The sequence below is a fragment of the Nicotiana sylvestris genome, chromosome 4 (genome assembly GCF_000393655.2).
Source record: "Nicotiana sylvestris chromosome 4, ASM39365v2, whole genome shotgun sequence".
Taxonomy (NCBI): Eukaryota; Viridiplantae; Streptophyta; class Magnoliopsida; order Solanales; family Solanaceae; genus Nicotiana; species Nicotiana sylvestris.
Genome location: NC_091060.1, coordinates 180620269 through 180639549, shown reverse-complemented (window position 1 = coordinate 180639549; position 19281 = coordinate 180620269). Strand labels below are relative to the sequence as shown.

The 19281-nt window shown below is 35.0% G+C and overlaps 3 protein-coding genes across 3 annotated transcripts; 2 read left to right on the top strand and 1 right to left on the bottom strand.

Moving 5' to 3' along the window:
• Positions 1-534: 534 nt before the first annotated feature.
• On the top strand, positions 535-4085 carry LOC104243021 (increased DNA methylation 3-like). Its single transcript, XM_070171649.1, has 3 exons — positions 535-614; positions 2907-3102; positions 3559-4085. The coding sequence occupies exons 2-3, from the start codon at positions 2937-2939 to the stop codon at positions 3855-3857; spliced, it is 465 nt and encodes a 154-aa protein (XP_070027750.1). The 5' UTR covers positions 535-614; positions 2907-2936; the 3' UTR covers positions 3858-4085.
• A 2245-nt stretch (positions 4086-6330) lies between these two features.
• Positions 6331-8690, top strand: LOC104243022 (probable inorganic phosphate transporter 1-9). The gene is made up of 2 exons (XM_009798141.2): positions 6331-7038; positions 7636-8690. Exons 1-2 carry the CDS (start codon positions 6350-6352, stop codon positions 8492-8494), a joined length of 1548 nt encoding a protein of 515 aa, XP_009796443.1. The 5' UTR covers positions 6331-6349; the 3' UTR covers positions 8495-8690.
• Positions 8691-10378: 1688 nt separating this feature from the next.
• On the bottom strand, positions 10379-12582 carry LOC104243023 (cysteine protease XCP1-like). Its single transcript, XM_009798142.2, has 4 exons — positions 12055-12582; positions 11361-11596; positions 11124-11264; positions 10379-10743 (listed from the first exon to the last, which is right to left on the bottom strand). The coding sequence occupies exons 1-4, from the start codon at positions 12527-12529 to the stop codon at positions 10528-10530; spliced, it is 1068 nt and encodes a 355-aa protein (XP_009796444.1). The 5' UTR covers positions 12530-12582; the 3' UTR covers positions 10379-10527.
• Between the last annotated feature and the right edge of the window lie 6699 nt (positions 12583-19281).

The window sequence follows — 19281 nt, the reverse complement described above, 5'->3', positions numbered from 1 at the left end:
GCCCAATTTTAAAAGTAATCGAAATTTAGCCACTTTTCATGTAAAGATAAATCTGAGCAAAAACACTGTTCAAAACCCGAAAAATACGCCAGTATATTATACTAGAGTTCCAGCATAAGTATGCTTGAACTCCAGCATATTATACTGGAATTCCAACAAGTATAATTGTCCAGTATAATATATTGGAGTTTGGAGCACCGGTGCTCCAGTCTCCAGTATATTATACTGGAGTCAGCAAAGTATACCAGTCCAGTATAATATGCTGGAGTTCATACACAGGTGCACCGAACTCCAGTATATTATGCTGAACCGATCTCTGTTGCAGCAAAATAGTGTCAATTTTTCATTAACTTCGTAAACGCTAACTATTTTTGAATGACCAGTCCGAAAACTGGCTATACCGTGTTATTTTTACAGTACGAAGCCTTAAGGGTTGGGCCAAGTCCTTGAGCCAGTCCAGTCCGGTTCTTGGGCCGAACTAGGCCGCCAGCCACATTTAATTTCATATAAATAAACTAAAAATCAGTAGAAAAAGGATCGGTTTGCTGAAGCGAACTTGCCTTAGTTCAAATTTCAGCTACGGGATCTCCTTAAGAAAAGAACAGTAAAGCGGGGTAAATTTCCTTCATTTTTTTCTTTTCATTTTGTCTTTGCAAAGCATTCTAAAATTCTATTGAATAACTATAGTCATTTCAAAATATTCCTTTGCTAGGGTTTATTTTTTTGTGATTTTATAAAGCATTTAGTTTGCCTTTTTTTGAGTCGATTCTTCTCTGCAACATTTTTGGCGGACAATGTTTGTTCCTTTGAATCAGATGTAACGTTGTTCTTGTATATTAAATCTCTTTGTGCTGGCTAAATGATCGGATATAGCATTTGGCAGGAGTATGAACACAGCTACTGCATTCACTTGAGCTCTACTTATATAGTTAAAAGTTCTTAAACATATATTCCCTCCGTTTCAATTTATGTGAACCCATTTGACTGGGCACGAAGTTTAAGAAAAGAGAGAAGACTTTTGATCTTGAGGCGTAAAATGAGGCACATATATTTTGTGTGGCTATAAATCATTGTGTAAAGGTAAATTATTTCCAAATAAGGAAAGGGGTCATTCTTTTTGGTACGGACTAAAAAGGAAATAGGTTCACGTAAATTGAAACGGAGTGAGTATGTTCCTACAAAAATTCGTCCTCTTGTAGTGGGTGTAGTGCTATTTTGCACCTACTGTTTTAGTTAGATGATGTTAGCTTAAAAATCCTGTCTTTCATGACTGTTGTTCTGTAACATGTCGAGTTCGATCAATCGTCTTCTGATCTATAGCAGTCCTAATCATAAGCAAATGGGAAAAATGGGGAAAAATTAACCTCAATTGTTTGGGTGCAGCGTGTTTGAATGTCAAATGGTTAGAACAGTGAGTTTCCTGTCATTTGTGTGGCCTGTTTGTATTTTCATGACTTGTGGAAGAAATCTGCTGTCTTCAAGTATGGAGGCTGATGCTTTTAAACTAAGCTAAATGTGAAATGTCTAGTTCCTGCCTACTATGGCTCACTCTTCATGATTAATAGCCCGTTTGGCCAAGCTGCAAAAATCAGCTTATTTTGAGAAGTGCTTTTTTTCAAAAGTGCTTTTCTCAAAAGTACTTTTGATGAGAAGCAGTTTGTGTTTGGCTAATTAGTTTGAAAAACACTTCTGAGCAGCAATTAGTGTTTGGCCAAGCTTTAAAAAACTGCTTCTAAGTGTATTTTTCTCAAAAGTGCTTCTCAAAAAAGTGCTTTTGGAGAGAAGCTACTTTTTTCTGCTTCTCCTCAAAAGCACTTTTTTTTTCCTTCCAGAAGCTTGGCCAAACACCTCAATTTTTGGCCAAACACCTCAATTTTTGGCCAAAAATAAACTTGGCCAAACAGGCTATAAGATGGTTCAGCTGTAGGAAGTTTCTCTATGTGATTTCATGTATCTTTGGTTTGAAGCACTTAACTCGAGTCTTTGCAGAAAGCCAGTGGACATTCGCTCATAGAGGTATAGGAACCTTTTCTGGAGTAAATGAATCAACTGACCTATTAGACTCATAGCATCCTTAGGGTGTATTTATATGTAAACCTGGACTTTTGGATTGATGTTATCTGTAAAGGGCACGGGGCCTTGTTTCGCTGCTGTCTTCGTTGATGTGTGTAGAACATTTGTAGACTGGGGAGGGCAAGGGAGGCTGAGTCCTGCAAAATTTTAGTAGCAGGCTTCATTAAATTTCATTCGACGTTCGTCAGGAGTCTTTATTTTGGTTACTGATTTTGTATGTTCATGTAAGATAAGTGTGACTCGAATCATACTACAAATTTCCTTAAATGCAAAATATTTAGCAATAGAGTGCAATGGACATGAATACAGTGGAATGGACACGTAGGATTCATATAACCAATCCCAACTAATTTTTGGGTTGAGGCTTACTTGATTGATTGGGGTTATTGAATACATGCTTGGAGGCTTTTTATTTCAATAATTGCCGAAAGTTCTTTGGATGTTTAAGGCTCTACACCTTGACAATATGCATTAGAACATCAATTTGATATAACCTCTAAGTTTGGTAAAACGGGGAGTGGTGGGAAGGGTTTGTCACGCAAAACAGCTTTATGTTAGAGAGATTTTTTTGGTGAAAACTTAGCAAATCTAGTTCTCTTTAGTCCTTTTTTTTTCTTTATCTACAAATTCAATCTTACAAAATGAGGGGTTCAATAAATATGAAACTGCTTCAGCAGGCAAATTCTCTGTGCACTTATCCCTTGAGGCTAAATCTGTCTTATAGTCTGCAGAAAGCTATCTTGCTTGACTCATCCGTAAGCATGAATTTAGAAATATCTGCTTACCTCACACTTTTCTCCCTGAAGCTAAATTTGCTATCTTACAATCTGCAGGGAGGTAATTTTCTTGACACAACTGTAAGCATGAACTCAGAAGAATGTGCAAAGTCTCATCATTCCAAACCAACTGTCACTCTGACTGGGACTGCTGAAAAATGTGCAATTGGACCATCACTTGGTGTGGTTGACATAGGCAATAGTGAAAATGCATATCTTTTTCGTGTTGCGCTTCCTGGTGTAAGAAATAAATGTAAGTACTTTTAAATAAACCTCTGTATTGTTTATTTTCTAGAGTGGATATAACAAATGGAGGCAACAGTGACTGCGTTTATGCATAGGCTTACTTAGATATCTCATCATTAACCTGAAATTACCTTATGACCCTCAGAGTTAAGCTTCAGCATAGACAATGAGGTCGAATTCTTTGATCATAATATGTGATTCTGAAATGTGTCATTCCTTGAAATTGGAATATAAGAATGTATTACGAGCAGTAGCTAATCAATTCAGGTACATCTCAGTAATTGGGGTTGTTTATGTAAACTCCTGTATTGTGAACACTGGCTATGCCTAAATGATTGAACATTAGGTTTGGTGCGATAAATACTGTTCAAAATTTTTTGGTGTAAGAGGATCATATTTACTTAAATACCAGTAACTTTTAAGAGTTGGAATTTAATAGTCAATTGATGTGTATACCATACAGGTAATATAAAATGTGACATACAGAGAGAAGGGAGAGTCCGGATAGAGGGTGTGGTTACAGAGAGTGATGTCTTGAAAAACTCATCCAAGGGTTATGAGATGAAAGTTCAGCAGCTTTCTCCTCCTGGGCCTTTTACCGTATCGTTCAATTTGCCAGGACCGGTTGATCCCAGATTATGTTCCCCACGTTTTAGATCAGATGGCATTCTGGAAGTCATTGTATTGAAATACCGGATACCTATTGTGTCAGCCGAAGGTTTGCCTGAGAATTGGTACAATGGCTCTTTCCCAGCTCCTTGAATTCTTGTCGTCCCTGTTTCTTAACATACATGGGATTTATTTGTTTTGTAACATTTCTCGTGAATATAGCAGTCAACTTCTAGGGGGGCTACCTGTACAACAAGGGATTTTGCATTATATGTTCATTGGATATTTTGGCTATGCTGACGTTGATTTTGAACCCAAGTGTGTACTGTTTCAACAAGAAAAAAATACATGGAGTATGTGACATTATTTACATTTTTATCATGATTGTTGAGTCAGCTGACGTTTCCATATACCGGGGGGGGGGGGGGTCGGTCTCATGATCTGAGTTTTCTATGCTTATAATCAGTGTAATGTGAGTTCACTATTCACTTGAGCACTGTGAAAACCATTAAATAGATAAGCAGGCAAGATTTTTTGGAATTCAGCTACATGATATAAACCTAATGCTGTTGATGTCCTGAGTGAGCACTAGTTTATACAATGTGTTTCAACAAGATTTCTGCAGTGAATGCTATTTTCTTATCATTGGCCGGATAGAGTTTATCTGCTAATTAGAATAGCAACATCACATCTTGTTATGGAAAAGTATGTTATCGACAACTTGATGCAGGATACTGTGTTTAAAATTTGATTTTGCATAATAAAAAGTAGTACAACTGTTTTTGGGTTCACTGTGCATCGATGTTGTCAAACAATATGTAAAACTAGGTGTTTGCCAACAGCAAAAAATACATCTCCTTTTTGGAATTATTAGTATTTGGTATTGCAGTAATAATTTTCCAGAGGATTTGACGATAATAAACAACTATCTTGGAATACCTTCCAGCAGGAACTGAAGTTGTGTGTTGTCCTATACGTACCACTGTGCACGTTAAGGCAAATGATAGACCCCTATTCATAAAATAAACAAAAAGTGCCAATAATAGATCCCCATATATTGGTAATGCCTTCTATAATTGATTCAAGACACATAAGAGGTAACTAATGATGAGAGGCATGGGTTTGTCAACGATGATACAAGATTATTCCCATTGATTAATGTATTTACTCTTAAAATAACAAATGTATATCCAATACATTTAGGACTTGGTATAGTAAGTATTACTAATTCTATATTAATAATTGGACCATAGTTAGGTGTGAAGTAAGCTCACTAATTTTATATATGAAGCATATACTGTGGCTGCTAGCATAATTTTGCTCTCCTATTCTAAGTTGAATTTAAATGAAAGTTATGATCGATTCACATAATCAATCGTAACTTGTTTGGACTTGAGGTATGTTATTGAAAGTGCACAATTTGGATGTAGTCTATACATTTTCCAAGTAAAAATAGCACGGTATAGCCAGTTTTCGGATTGGTCATTCAAAAATAGTCAGCATTTACCAAGTCAATAAAAAATAGCCACTTTTTTGCTGCAGCAGAGATCGGTCCAGCATAATATACTGGAGTTCGGTGCACATGTGTATGAAATCCAGCATATTATGCTAGACCGATATACTTTGCTGGCTCCAATATAATATACTGGAGACTGGAGCACCGGTGCTCCAAACTCCAGTATATTATGCTGGACCGGTACACTTACTGGAACTCCAATATATTATGCTGGAGTTCTAGTGTACTTATGCTGGAACTCCATCATATTATGCTGGAGTTCCAGCATACTTATCCTGGAACTCCATTATAATATGTTGGAGTTCAAGTATACTTATGCTGGAACTCCAGCATAATATACTGGCATATTTTCCGGATTTTGAACAGTGTTTTCGCTCAGATTTATCTTTAAATGAAAAATGACTAAATTTCAATTACTTTTAAAATTAGGCTATTTTTGAACGATCAGTTGTAAATCTGACTATTTTTGAATTTCACCCATTTTCCTAACACTTGGCTGGATTTTGTACTTTGACGTTCCACGTCCCAAAGATGAGTTGGTTAGTTGAATGGCCCAGCTCTAATTGAGAATTTACAGGTCTTCCACCAATTAAACCATGAATATGTAATCTAAATTTCCAGTCATTTAATTAGTATTATACTTCAGTCCATCCAATAAAACCAAACGTGATATAATATAGACTTTGTTAATACGATGATATAATCAAAGTTCACAATTATTCGCATCTTCAACAGGCATCATTAGCAAACCACACATTTCTCCAGTATTTCCTACTCCAAAGTCTTCGCTTGTCTTCTTCTCCTTCCCTCTTCCACGAAATTGCTTTCCATCTCCTAAAATGTTTCAATCATCTATTTTCTTAACCAATAAATTAAATTCAGAGTACTCCGTCAATGTCCCTCGGAAACAGCCTCTCTGCCCCTCGGGGTAGAGGTAAGGTCTGCGTACATATTACCCTCCCCAGACCCCACTTGTGGGATTATACTAGGTTGTTGTTGTTGTAGAGTACTCCGTCAATGTCTGCTACATATATATATATATATATATATATATATATATATATATATATATATATATATATATAAGAATATCATTCTGTGTGCATTTATTTCTCCTTAAACCAAGAAAATGGCACTCAAAGTCCTTACTGCCCTTGACTCAGCAAAAACACAATACTATCACTTCAAGGCGATTATTATCGCCGGTATGGGGTTATTCACTGATGCATACGACCTCTTTTGTATCCCTCCGATCATGAAACTCATCGGTCGAATCTACTACGGATCATCCAGAGACCCTGGCCAAGTGCCTCAGGCCGTCACATCCGCTATGGTTGCGACGGCCCTTCTAGGCACGGTTATCGGTCAACTAGTTTTCGGCCGATTAGGTGACCTAATCGGCCGACGCAAAGTCTACGGCTTTGCTCTCATGATCATGGTCATGAGCTCTTTTGGATGTGGACACTCTATATGCACGTCCAGGACATGTGTTTTATTCAGTCTTGGTTTTTTTAGGTTCTTGTTAGGGATTGGAATAGGTGGAGATTACCCTCTATCAGCTACAATTATGTCTGAATTTGCTAATAAGAGGACAAGGGGTGCGTTTATTGCTGGAGTTTTCTCAATGCAGGGATTTGGAATACTTGCTAGTTCTACTGTCACAATGATTGTTTGTTCTATTTTTGATCGTGCTACTTCAAGAGGAAGTGAGAGTACACCTCACAGTGCAGATTTAGCTTGGAGAATTATACTAATGATTGGCGCTGTTCCAGCAGGGTTTACCTATTACTGGCGCATGATGATGCCTGAGACTGCCAGGTAAATTTGTTTCAAATTTACTTGTCAAATATATTGGGTCATATTGTATTTTTCCGAGATCCCCGGGAAGGCCGTGCCGAACCACAAAGGTATATTGTATGTTGCCTTACTCTGCATTTCTGCAAGATGTTATTTTCACGGCTTAAAACCGTGATCTCCTGGTCATATGGCAGCAACTTTCCTAATTGCGCTAAGGTTTCCCTTCTTTCCGAGATTCCTGGGGAATTAAGGGCCGGACCACAAGGGTCTATTATATGCAGTTTTACCCTTCATATCTGCAGGAGACTGTTTCCACGGCTCGAAACCGTGAGCTCCTGGTCACATGACTATAATTTTCCCAGTTACGCCAAGGCTCCCCTTCTTTTCCGTAATCCCTGGGAATTAAGGGCCCGACCACAAGGGTCTATTTTAGATAGCCTTATCCTGTATTTCTTCAAAAGGCTGTTTCAAAGGCTCAAATCCGTGACCTCCTGGTCACGTGACAACAACTTTACCAGCTACGCCAAGACCCACTTCTTTTCCAAGGTCCCCATTTTTGAAATATATTTGTCTTGTGAATTGTCTCAGAAACTAAACTTGGGACGTAATTTTTCGTAGGTATACGGCTTTGGTTGAAAGAAATGTGCCACAAGCAGCTAAGGATATGGAAAAAGTACTTGATGTTTCAGCAAGTCAGATTGCTGAGGAATTTTGTGTTTATCCAAGAAATTCACCACCCTCTTATTCCTTTTTCTCCAAATCATTCATTCAAAGCCATGGCCGTAATCTCTTTGCTTGTTCAATTTCTTGGTTTCTAGTCGATATTGTTTTCTACAGCAGCAATCTCTTTCAATCCCAAATATACAAACGCTATCTCAGTAAAAAACAAGAAGTAAATGCTTTTCAAGAAGCTTTTGAAGTTGCAAGACTTCAAGCTATTATTGCAATTTGTTCAACAATTCCAGGTTATTTTGCGACTATGTATTTTATTGATCGATTTGGGAGAGTTAAAATTCAAATGATGGGATTTTTCTTCATGGCAATAAGTTTATTAGCAATGGGAATTCCATATTATTCATATTGGAATAATAACACCAATGGATGGTTCATGTTTTTATATGGCCTAACATTTTTTTTCTCTAATTTTGGTCCAAATACAACTACTTTTATAGTACCCGCAGAACTTTTTCCTGCTTGTTTCAGAACAACATGTCATGGCATTTCTGGAGCTATTGGAAAAATTGGTGCAATTATTGGATCCTTAGGGTTTTTATGGGCTTCTCATAATAAAAAAGAAGATGGTTATACTAAAGGGATTGGAATGACAGCCTCATTAATTCTTCTAGCTGGAGTTTGTTTAGTGGGAATGATTATTACATATATTTTTACCCCAGAGACAATGGGAATATCACTCGAGGAAAATGAGAATATTATTAGTGAATATCATCAAAGAGAATCTAATGCTGGTACAGTTTAAAGATTAATTATTTCTCCTAATCTTGGTTTGTTTAGGTAAATGTTTGTTGCCTTGTTTTCTACTTTGAGTTATCTGTACATATTAATTAGTGCTTAGACTTGAGGTGAGTGTACTTCAGCACCATATATGTATAGGGAATGAAGGTTGATTTTGAGACCAACTGTGTACTGGTTAATTATGTGAAATTTCTACTCTCTCCGTCTCATATTATCTGTCGTGTTTTCCTTTTACAAGCTCCTTAAGAAATATTAATTAGGAAAGAGATTAGATTATTACTCCCTCCGGTCCAAAATAAGTAATTTTTTCAGATTTCAAGAATGAATTAATTATTTTTTTTCCTACATTGACCTTGGAGTAAATAGTGTTGGAGTATGTGCTAGGAGTGTTTATGTGAAGATATAGTAAAGGTTAATATGGTCAATTTCATTGTTAATTAATGTTAAAAGATGGATTTCTTAATCTTTGTGAAAACAACTAAAAAATCACTTATTTTGGACCGGAGGGAGTATACCTTTATTTATGTCTTAAGATAAAATCTCTCTTCATTGAATATTTATTTTATTTATGTATTATTTTCATCTTCAAAAACAATTATTACTAAGGGTAAAAAAAGAAAAGAAAAATCAATTTTGTCTTGAACTTCTAAAATTACAAATAATTTGAGACAACTATTTTTAATAATCATAACTATTAATATGAGATGGAGGGAGTAGTAGTTATTTTTAAGGTGGAAGTTGGTAGGGGTGTCAATGGATATTATAAACCGACTGAACCGTACCGTACCGAATCGATTTTTAGGTTTCTTTTAATAAAACCGTAGGTTTTTATATAAATCTATAACCGTACTGATAATTAGGATAAGTTTTTTATTTTATAAAAATAAACCATAAAAGTACCGAACCGTACCGAATAAATTTACATGTGAAAATTTATTTATTATTAAGTTTAAAAATAATAAAACATTAAATTTTTCCTTGGATTTTGGAATTATGAAAACAATTACAAGCCAACAAATAATAAACGCAAAATTATAATTTTCAAACCTATTATGCCACTCTCATCAAAAATAAATTATTTTCAGCATATTCACTAGCAAGACACAAGGCATTATAGCGATTATGAGTAGCAAACTACAATGTATTGATTATATTTCCTTTCGTATGATTTAAGTTTATCTTTTTGAATATTTAATCTTCTATAGACTTTATTTTTCAGTCTCAGCCCCGGTTTGATTAATATCTTTCCACTCGTGTGATTTATATTTTCTTTATATTAATTTGTTTAGTTTCTTTTACGCTATTGTAGAGTAGTTGATGGATCTATACTCTAGTCATCTTTCATATTTTCTTAATTCATCGCCCTTTAAAATGTAAAAATGTCTAGAGAGTTTTGCTAAGTCTTATAAAAGTATGGATGTTATTGCATTCTACTTATACTAGTGACTTTTACATGACATTTTAAAAAAATACCAAAAATTAACCGAACTGTATCGATACCAAAGAGAAACCAATATAATTGGGACGGTTTCGAAAAGTCTAATTTTGGTTATACTTAACCGAAAAATTGGTATGGTACAAAATTTACAAAATAACCGACCGAACCGAACCATTAACGCCCCTAGAAGTTGGTGTACAAAGCTGCAGGCCATATATCATTTTCCAAGAAGGGACAAGTTTCAATATTTGCCCTCTTAATTTTGACTTAATTCAGCTCGTTTTTGCTTATATTTTAATCTTTTATTTTTTTTAATACATTTTCCTTTGTCCTTTTCTCATTGGAAATTCCTTTTCGTACAAGCCAATTATCTGATTTTTTTCCAGGAGCGACAGAAATATGTAACAATAAAGTCGTAGGAGGTACAGTTAAATCATAAAGAAACAAGAATTAAAAACCAATATTAATTCAATAAAAACGTTACATCGTACATAGAGTGTTTTACTATATTATTACTGGATTAATCAAAAGATAACAAAATACTTCAATCAGAAATAAAACATTTAGAAAATACATTTGGAAATTGGAAGGTGGAAATTTCACTTCTTTTTGACTGGAAAAGAAACCATTTTGTTAATGCCACATTTGCCTTCAGCTTTGCCTGTATTTCTCTTCATTCTAATGAAACCTTTCTCTCCCCATTTTGGTCCCCAAGAATTCTTAACAATTATATAATCTGCTCCTTTTGTGGTTCCATATCCAACTGCTGCAACCCCATGATCTAACTCTGTTCCACAATGCCCATCAAATACACCCTGCCACGTTTCAATAATAGTCACTCATCAGTACTATATAATTAAAAAAATAAGAAATACAGTCAAATCTTTCTATAACAGTCTTATTTGTTTCGTTATTATAGCGAAGTGTTGTTATAGAGAACATATATTATGCAATAACATGAAATATCAATTCCAAAGAAAACTTGGCCGTTATAATGATGTGTTGTTATAAAGAATGGTTGTTATAGAAAAGTCTAACAGTAATAAATTAAAAAAATTGAATTTCTTATGCAATGCTATTTAAGTTAAAGAGAAAACATTGTCGCCTTCACGGCACTGGACTATATTTCCGATGTATATAAGTTAAATCCATTAATAATAACAATTTAAGGGTTTTGTTTAGAAGTGTTTTTTACCCCACTGTAGAATTGGAAATCTCTGCCAGAAGCCTCAATAGCCACACTTAAAGGTTGGTTTGCAAGTGCTTTCAATAGACTTTGTTCATCATTGGCTGGTACATCATGATATCCATCAATTGTCACCACCTCAGATTCATCCTGAAATATTACATTAATTAATACTAATAATTAGCATTAAGAAATACTCGTTTAACATTGTATGAGTTGTTAATTAATTAATTAAGATGGACTTACTCTTTTTTCATCACAAGTTCCTTCTTCCATAAGGTAAGGATAATCATCTTCTTTGTGAAGACCTCCATTAGAGATGATGAATTGAAAAGCATAATCCATTAGGCCTCCATTGCAACCATTGTTGTATGTTGTGTCACAGTCTATGAGCTCTTGTTCTGACAATGATGTCAAATTCCCTGTCTTTATTTGGTTAATTCCCTCTACTGCCGCTACTGTTGAGAATGCCCAACAACTACCTGCACGCACAGTCAGTATATATAAATTATTAATCCTCATTGAATACGTGCTGACTGTTTGGTTTATATGATCAAAATAGGCAGCATACCACATGAATCTTGGTTCTTCATAGTGTAACATGTTATATATATAAATTAAATCCTTACTGTATACGTGCAGACTATTTGATCTATATAATCAAAATAGGCAATGTACCACATGAATCTTGATTCTTGGTGGTGTAACATGTTGTATTGTATATATTTTTCGTGTATATAAATTAAATCCTTACTGTCTACGTGCTGACTGTTTGATCTATATGATCAAAATAGGCAACGTACCACATGAATCTTGATTTTTGGTGGTGTAAAACGTTATATTATATATATTTTTGATGTATATATATAAGTTAAATCCTTATTGTATACGTGCTGACTATTTGGTCTATATGATTAAAATAGCTAGGTAGTGTACGTACCACATTGACCCTGGTTCTTGACAGGAGTGACAGCACCTTTCTTTCTCCAATCAACAGACTTTGGCAAATCCACAAAATCTCTGTATGCAAATTCTTGCTGAGATTTTTCTCTTTTGTTAAGCAATTCATTATCAACTTTGAGTCCTAAATACATTTTCTTGAACTCATCATGGCTCAAATCAGCAAACTCATTTAGACCAAGCCAATAGTTACTAACTATCTTATTCGTCTCATCAATATGTTTCAAATTATCCTTAAAAATCTCAAACCTATGCAACTTCTCTTCAATGCTCTTATAAATCTTGCCATGTTTATCCATCCAATGCTCAAAAAGATTAATGAGCTTATCAATGCAAGTCAAGTCATCTGAAGAGTATCCCACGATCGAATGATCGCGAGCGAATGAGGTGCAGGCCAGGAGGGAGATAGAAAAAAGGACTAGAAGTGACAACTTGGAAATTGAGAATATAGCCATTTCTATTGGATTAGTAGCAGTAGGTTTTAATATTGTTGGTGTTTAGGATGAATGAAGAATAGAGGGGGAGAGTTGGGGTTTATATAGTGTTAGAATTCTTGGTAAATTTGCTTTGAAGCAAAGTATGTTTGTGTTATATTAATTGTATATACTTTGCTAGATTAGAAGATGGAGTAGTAGTAGGAAATTCAGTGCACGCTGAGACTTAAAGCATGGTGCTTTTTGGCTTTGGATTGAAAGAAAAGCTTAGTTTCTTTTAAGATTCATAACTTCTGACGAAACATGTGATGTTATGCTTCTACTCTTATTGTTGCAATTGTTGAATGCTACTAATGATTATGAGTCATGACTATTATATAGCCTCTTTTTAATTTTTCATATATCCACTATTGATTTTTTTTTTACCACAGTAACAAAAGTTTGAACAAAAACCACCATGTCAAAATTTTATAATACGTTGAGCAGGATTTTTTCCGTCGCTAGAATTTTAAAGCATCATGGGCAAAATTTTAGCAATTATCTTGATTGCAAAATCCTGACGAATCACGAGAATTATTCAACATTTTAGATGAAAATAATGACGATCATCGAAATTTATGGTGCTTCATAATTCTTGCACTAAAAATAATGGTGATCTACAGAATTTCTGATGCTTCAAAATCATAGCGAGCATGCTTAATCTGATGCGTGCTTTAAAATTCTCATATTTTTTTCTTAACGGTGTCAAAATATAGCAATCCAACGTCAATTCTGCCATATATTTTGGAAGCCTGTCCATGCAAGGCCCAGCTAATGGTTTGGGCTCAGACCAATCCCCACAAACTAGTAGTAGAACATGCAGGCAGGCCTCTAGGATTCCTAGAGAACATGGTGAGCCTGTAAAGTAAAAATTGCACAGGGCATCCTATTTGGTCGTCCACATTTAATCTATATCCATTTTTTTAAAAAGTTATAACCTGTACCCACTTTTTAAACAACTTCAGCTCTCTTTCTCCTCCTCCTTCGTTTTCTTCTTCTTCTTCTTCTACAGTGATACGTATACCCCTTCTGAGAGAAGCCAAGAATATGTAAAAATGGAGCAACAGAGACAATGATCTTCACCAGTATGATCAGATCCCATTTTTTGTTGAAGTTCAGCTCAACAAACTAGGCCAAGAACTGCCACTACCACCAACATCTATTTCCACTGTATTCTTCTAGTATTTATTATTGCAACTTCCTTTACAATCCAATTCGAACCCCAAATGCTTGTTTCTTTCAATAGATTTGGAGAAAACAGATTCATTGAGAGGGGTAGTGATTATAGTGGCTTTAACACCACATGAAGCTACGAGTTTGGCCATGTCTAACGTAGGAATCATGTGGCCATGAGCCATAAAAGGAAAGAAGAAAAATTGGAGTTGATCCATGTGTGATAAAAGTTGCAGTAGAAACAGAAAGCAAAAAGAGAGCATTTAGGGTTACAAAATTTCAGCTTTAGAGTTGAAGTTCGCAAGTTACAAAAACAAAAACTTCAGCTCTAGAGCTGAAGTTCGACAGTTACAAAACAAAAACATCAGCTCTGGAGCTGAAGTTCGCCAGTTATAAAAACAAAAACTTCAGCTCTAGAGCTGAAGTTCGCTAGTTACAAAAATAAAAACTTGCTACTTCAGTCCCGTCTACTAGAATGCTGAAGTTTTGTGTGATTGCCTTTGCTACTTCAGCCCCGTATGCTGAAGTTACGCGAAAAAGTAGGTACGCTTGCAATTTTTTTTTGCAAAGCGGGCACAAGTTAAAACGTGACCCAAAAAACGGGTATAGATGCAAATGCCCCGCCTGTAAAGGATGCATCTGAACCCAAGCGAATGATGGGTATTGTCACGGACACGTATATTCGGATGCAGATGACACCAAGTAGCCACGTTTAAGCATGACGTTTAAAATATATCTACAGTTTACAATGGATTTAAAGATTAACACTTTTCGCTCAAACTTCAGGACACGACGTCCTAGAGTTAAAATCTCAAAGTTCAAACTTCAAGACATCGTGTTCTAAAGTTCAAACATTGTGTTCAGAAGTTCGAATCTTATGTCCTGGATTTTAAATTAGTTGTTGTTGAATGTGGTTGAACAAACTGACTATACTAGAGTTAAGTTAAGAAGTAGTGTTAGTTGTTAAGAAGTTAGTTAGGTGGTTAAATGTTAGTTAGGAAGGTAGTTTAACGATGTAGCATTGTGTATATATATTATGTACTCTCTCTAAATGAGTAGAGGATTCTATTTTGCAGATTCACAGAGTCATCGCATCATTTCCTCTTTCCCTCTTCTCCTCTTCTTCTTTAGCATCATAAGTGCTCAGTTGCTTGAGCTTCACTGCCATTGCCATGGCTGTTAATATGGTATCAGAGCCTAAGATCTAGATCTAGCTCGCTCGTCAGCTCACCAACTTCGATTAATCACTACACTTCTCACTCACTGTTCTGAAGTGTTTGAAAGTGATTCAAAAATCGAAATTAGGGCTTGATATTTGAGCAAATTCCTAATAGCTGCTACTCTGTTGCTGCAATGGCGATTGAAGATAATCATTCACCACCCGATACTCAATACACTGGCACTACAGATACGAGTAACTTCACAGCCGGAATCACGACTTTCCCTGTCATTGAGCACAATCACCCTCTGTATCTTCAACCAACTGATACTCCAGGTAGCTCCTTAATTTCTCTTCAATTGAATGGATCGGATAACTATGCACTGTGGAGTCGTGCTATGAGAGTTGGTTTACTAGGAAAAAGTAAATTAGGTTTTGTTGATAGACGATTTCCTAAGTCTAGGTTTGAACCTGCCCTTTATGATCTATGGGAAAAAGTGAATGCAGTTGTGCTATCATGGATTATGAACTCTGTTAGGCCTAGTCTTTTGAGTAGTATTTTATACGCATCTGATGCACACGAAGTGTGGACTATCCCAAAATTTCCCTGTCTCAAATCAGCAACCAAACATCCTAATAGCAATTCAAATGACAATGACCTTATCAATTAACCAAAATAAATATCTACCTTTATTAGTCTTCCCACCAACAACTAGAAATACTACTTTATCTCCAAATTTGATAAGAATGAGCGATACTCAACATAATCTATAATAACGAAGAATACTCTAGACACTAAATTTTTTTTGACTATAGAGCGACTCTAAGAGTTCAAAGAAAAGACCATAACAATAAATAAAATATCCGCCAACGCGAACAAATGCAGGGCTCACCAGAAACTATCAACTTGTGCGTCTAACTAACGAAATCCTCGCCCTTCAACTGTTGTCTCTGGAAAAAAAATAGCGGGGAGTGAGTCGCTAGCTTAGTGAGTAATAACACTTAACCACAACCATTTTTAATTGGGGACAAGTCAGAAAATATGCCAGTATAATAATAATTAGGAACTATCATAAAAATAAAATGCCCTTTCAAAAAAGCAGTAATGATAATCAGTCTCATCATGTGTTTCCTGTAATAGAAATCAATTTAACAATTCAGTAATAGATTCGGTAAGCACTGTGTCATATCAAATCTTTATGTTTGGGAGGTTTTCAAGGAAGGATCATGTAATCAGTATCACTGTATGGATCCCTTCGTAAAAGGAGTCAAATATAATTGTAGGTCCCTACTCGAGGGAAAATTGTAACTGTATGCTAGTTCTACCTTCCCACTAGCGAGGGCTATAACTGTAATCGGTAATCTATAAATACAAGGTGCACCAGGTCTAAGAAATCCGCCATTAGCTACGAGATCCTTTAAAGCCTCCTCCCATTCATACTTTTCTTTATAAACAGTAAATCTTCACATAGAAGCATTTTCAAAACAGTACAAGGCATTTTAAATTTTTATCAAATCATGTGTAATCATATCTTTAGTAATAGTAAAACATGTCTAGTAATAGTGAGAATACTTCAAATAACTGTAACATCTCAAGTAACAGTAAAACATATCTAGTAATGGTGAAAATATTTTGATTAATCGGTAAACATCTCAAGTAAATTGTTCGGTACCATATCAAGTAAAAAGACTTGTCCCACATGCAATTTCAAAGCATCGGTAATACATTTATTTTCAAAATCATATATAAACCATGCAGGTTATGAAAACACAAATTGTGGTAAGATTACTACTCACAATACTTGTGCTGAAATACCAAACGTGTCACCTCGAGCAGTCTATACGACTATCTTCATACAATCTATAATTACAACATATCGATATCATGTTAATTTTCTTGTTTCGTTTAATACATAACTAATATAGAAATACCCAACCCTCGGGATCATATCTTTAATTCTCACAATTTGTACTCATGCTATAATTAATTTAAACTAGTCCAAAATCTTCTAAATAATAGGCAATCATATCATTTATTCACTATACTATTCAATCTTCTTAACCTTGTATATAAGTTTATTACTGTCCATAATGTCTTCTTTTTTTTTTGGAATTTAAATTTTTAATGCCCAATGAAATCTCATAAACACATAAATTGAGATTTAAGAAATTCACCGGAAAACTAAAGAAGAATCAAAGAAAGGGAAAATTGACCTCTTTGCATCGAAGGATACTTTCACTGAAAGCTGCTATATAGGTTCAATTCTCCATCCTTCTAATTGTAAATCTTACATCTAAAAGATAATATTTTCTTCACTCTTGCTTGTCAATTTGGTTGCAGTCTAATTTTGTTCCAGTAACTACTCCCTTTTGTTTCTTTAAGTTTGAAGTTGGTTCTCCCAATTCCTAACTCCCCATAATGCCTTAATATGGTGGGCCTTGGCCCATATAATTCTTTTGTTTTTTTCTCCTTTTTATTTACTTATTAGGCTAATGACTTAAATATCCCAACTTACGTATAGAGTATTACATTCTCCCACCTTATAAAATTCGGTCTCCGAATTTAAATTAAGTGCTTACTTGCAGTAAAACAAAATGAGGATATTTAGCTCGCATTTCTTCTTCTACTTCCTACTTAGCATCCTCGATGGTATGATTTCTCCACGAGACTTTTACGGACACAATTTTTCTTTTTACCGTAACTTTCTTACTTGTTTGCCAACAATAGTTAACGAATCCTCTTCGTAAGGCAACTTCTCATTTAGCTGTATAGTTAGAGCTTCAAGTACCTGAGAAGAGATTGTTATACATTTTCTTTGCATAGAGATATGAAATATTGGATGAATAAAACACAGCTCGTGAGAAAGTGCCAAACGATATTCCACAGCTCCCACTCCATCAAGTATCTTGTACGGTCTTATAGATATAGGAATTAATTTTATTTTTTTTTCAAACCACACTACACTTTTCATGGGAGAGATACGTGGTAAAACTTGATCTCCAACTAAAAACTCTAATTCTTTTTTTTTTCTTCCTTTTACCAGCTAAAACTTTTGTCTGCTTTTCGTTGTGAGCAATTTTCGCATGATCAACTCGACCTTGTCAATAACTTCTTGTACTAGGCCAGGTCCCTATAAGTTAGTCTTACCAGCTTCAAACCATCTGATTAGAGAACATCTCTTACCATACAACGCTTCATATGGTGCCATCTGGATGCCAGACTGAAAGTTATTATAGTATTCAGCTAAAGATAGATAGGCATCTCAACAACATCCAAACTCAATAATGCAATCTCTGAACATATCCACCAAGATCTGTATAGTATATTCGGACTTTGTGTTTGTCTGCGATAAAAATCAGTACTAAGATCTATTCATGTACCCAACGCCTCTTGAAAAGGTTTTTCAAATTGTAAAGTGCATTGTGATCTTCTATCAGAGATGATAGACAATAGAGCTTTATTGAGTCAGATAGTTTTTTCATTCATGTATATCTGTGCATATTTTATTTTACTATAAGAGTTTTGATTAGCAAGAAACGTGCTTACTTTGTGAGCCAATTTATAACGTTTTCACATATAATCATACCTATACTAGTTTGGATAATTTAGCCATATAATATATTGTAATTCTATTACATTTTCACTTCAGATCTTGAGTTGTTGTAGTGGGCCTATGAGTCGCATGTGCTTGCCTTAACATACTATCATGTCAAATAGTAAGAAACAAAGTTAACGAATTTTTCTTCTTCTTTCTTTTCCAACCACTCCAAAATTTTCTTTTTCTAGTCATGGTGCACCTTATGGACCTGAGATATGGCAGTGTATCTAGAGTTTTGAGCTCTATCACGAATAGTCTGTCTTAACCCATATATGCTTGCTACACCTAATGGATTACCTAGTCGAAGAATACTATCACTATTAACAATCATCTCCTTGCTTTTACCAACTAGGAACTAATCTTGGTACTTGAACAATCGCTCATCCTCGTATTGACTAGCCTTTATGCAATCTATATTAGGCTTGACCAATAGCCAATAATGTTCTTAATTTTTTTTCACATCAAATCTAATACGTGTACCCTCTAGTCTATGCATATCTTTGTCCAGAAGTATCTTTACAGGAGCTATATGCCCAAATTACCCATGGTTTGGTTCTTTTTTTTTTTTGCCTAACTTATAATATTTATCTTTCCCGAACAATACAAAATAGTACAGTTATAACTTCAGCAATTCCTTCCATCAGCTTTGGTAAATATTTATATCTCTGTTGGTTTTAAATATACTTCAGGCTCTTGTGCTAGTTATAAATCTCATAAGTTTCTTCCTATAAATAGTGTCTCTAAATTCAAAAACAATATCATTATGATCATATCCAAATCATGAAGGTCATAATACAACTTGA

Excerpts from the sequence above, each read along its gene's own strand:
- LOC104243021 (XM_070171649.1), top strand. The coding sequence starts at position 2,937 with ATGAACTCAGAAGAATGTGCAAAGTCTCATCATTCCAAACCAACTGTC. Across the intron at positions 3,103-3,558 it reads TCCTGGTGTAAGAAATAAAT|GTAATATAAAATGTGACATA; the intron begins GTAAGTACTTTT and ends TATACCATACAG.
- LOC104243022 (XM_009798141.2), top strand. The coding sequence starts at position 6,350 with ATGGCACTCAAAGTCCTTACTGCCCTTGACTCAGCAAAAACACAATAC. Across the intron at positions 7,039-7,635 it reads ATGATGCCTGAGACTGCCAG|GTATACGGCTTTGGTTGAAA; the intron begins GTAAATTTGTTT and ends AATTTTTCGTAG.
- LOC104243023 (XM_009798142.2), bottom strand. The coding sequence starts at position 12,529 with ATGGCTATATTCTCAATTTCCAAGTTGTCACTTCTAGTCCTTTTTTCT. Across the intron at positions 11,265-11,360 it reads GAACTTGTGATGAAAAAAGA|GATGAATCTGAGGTGGTGAC; the intron begins GTAAGTCCATCT and ends GTAATATTTCAG. Across the intron at positions 10,744-11,123 it reads ATTTCCAATTCTACAGTGGG|GGTGTATTTGATGGGCATTG; the intron begins GTAAAAAACACT and ends GAAACGTGGCAG.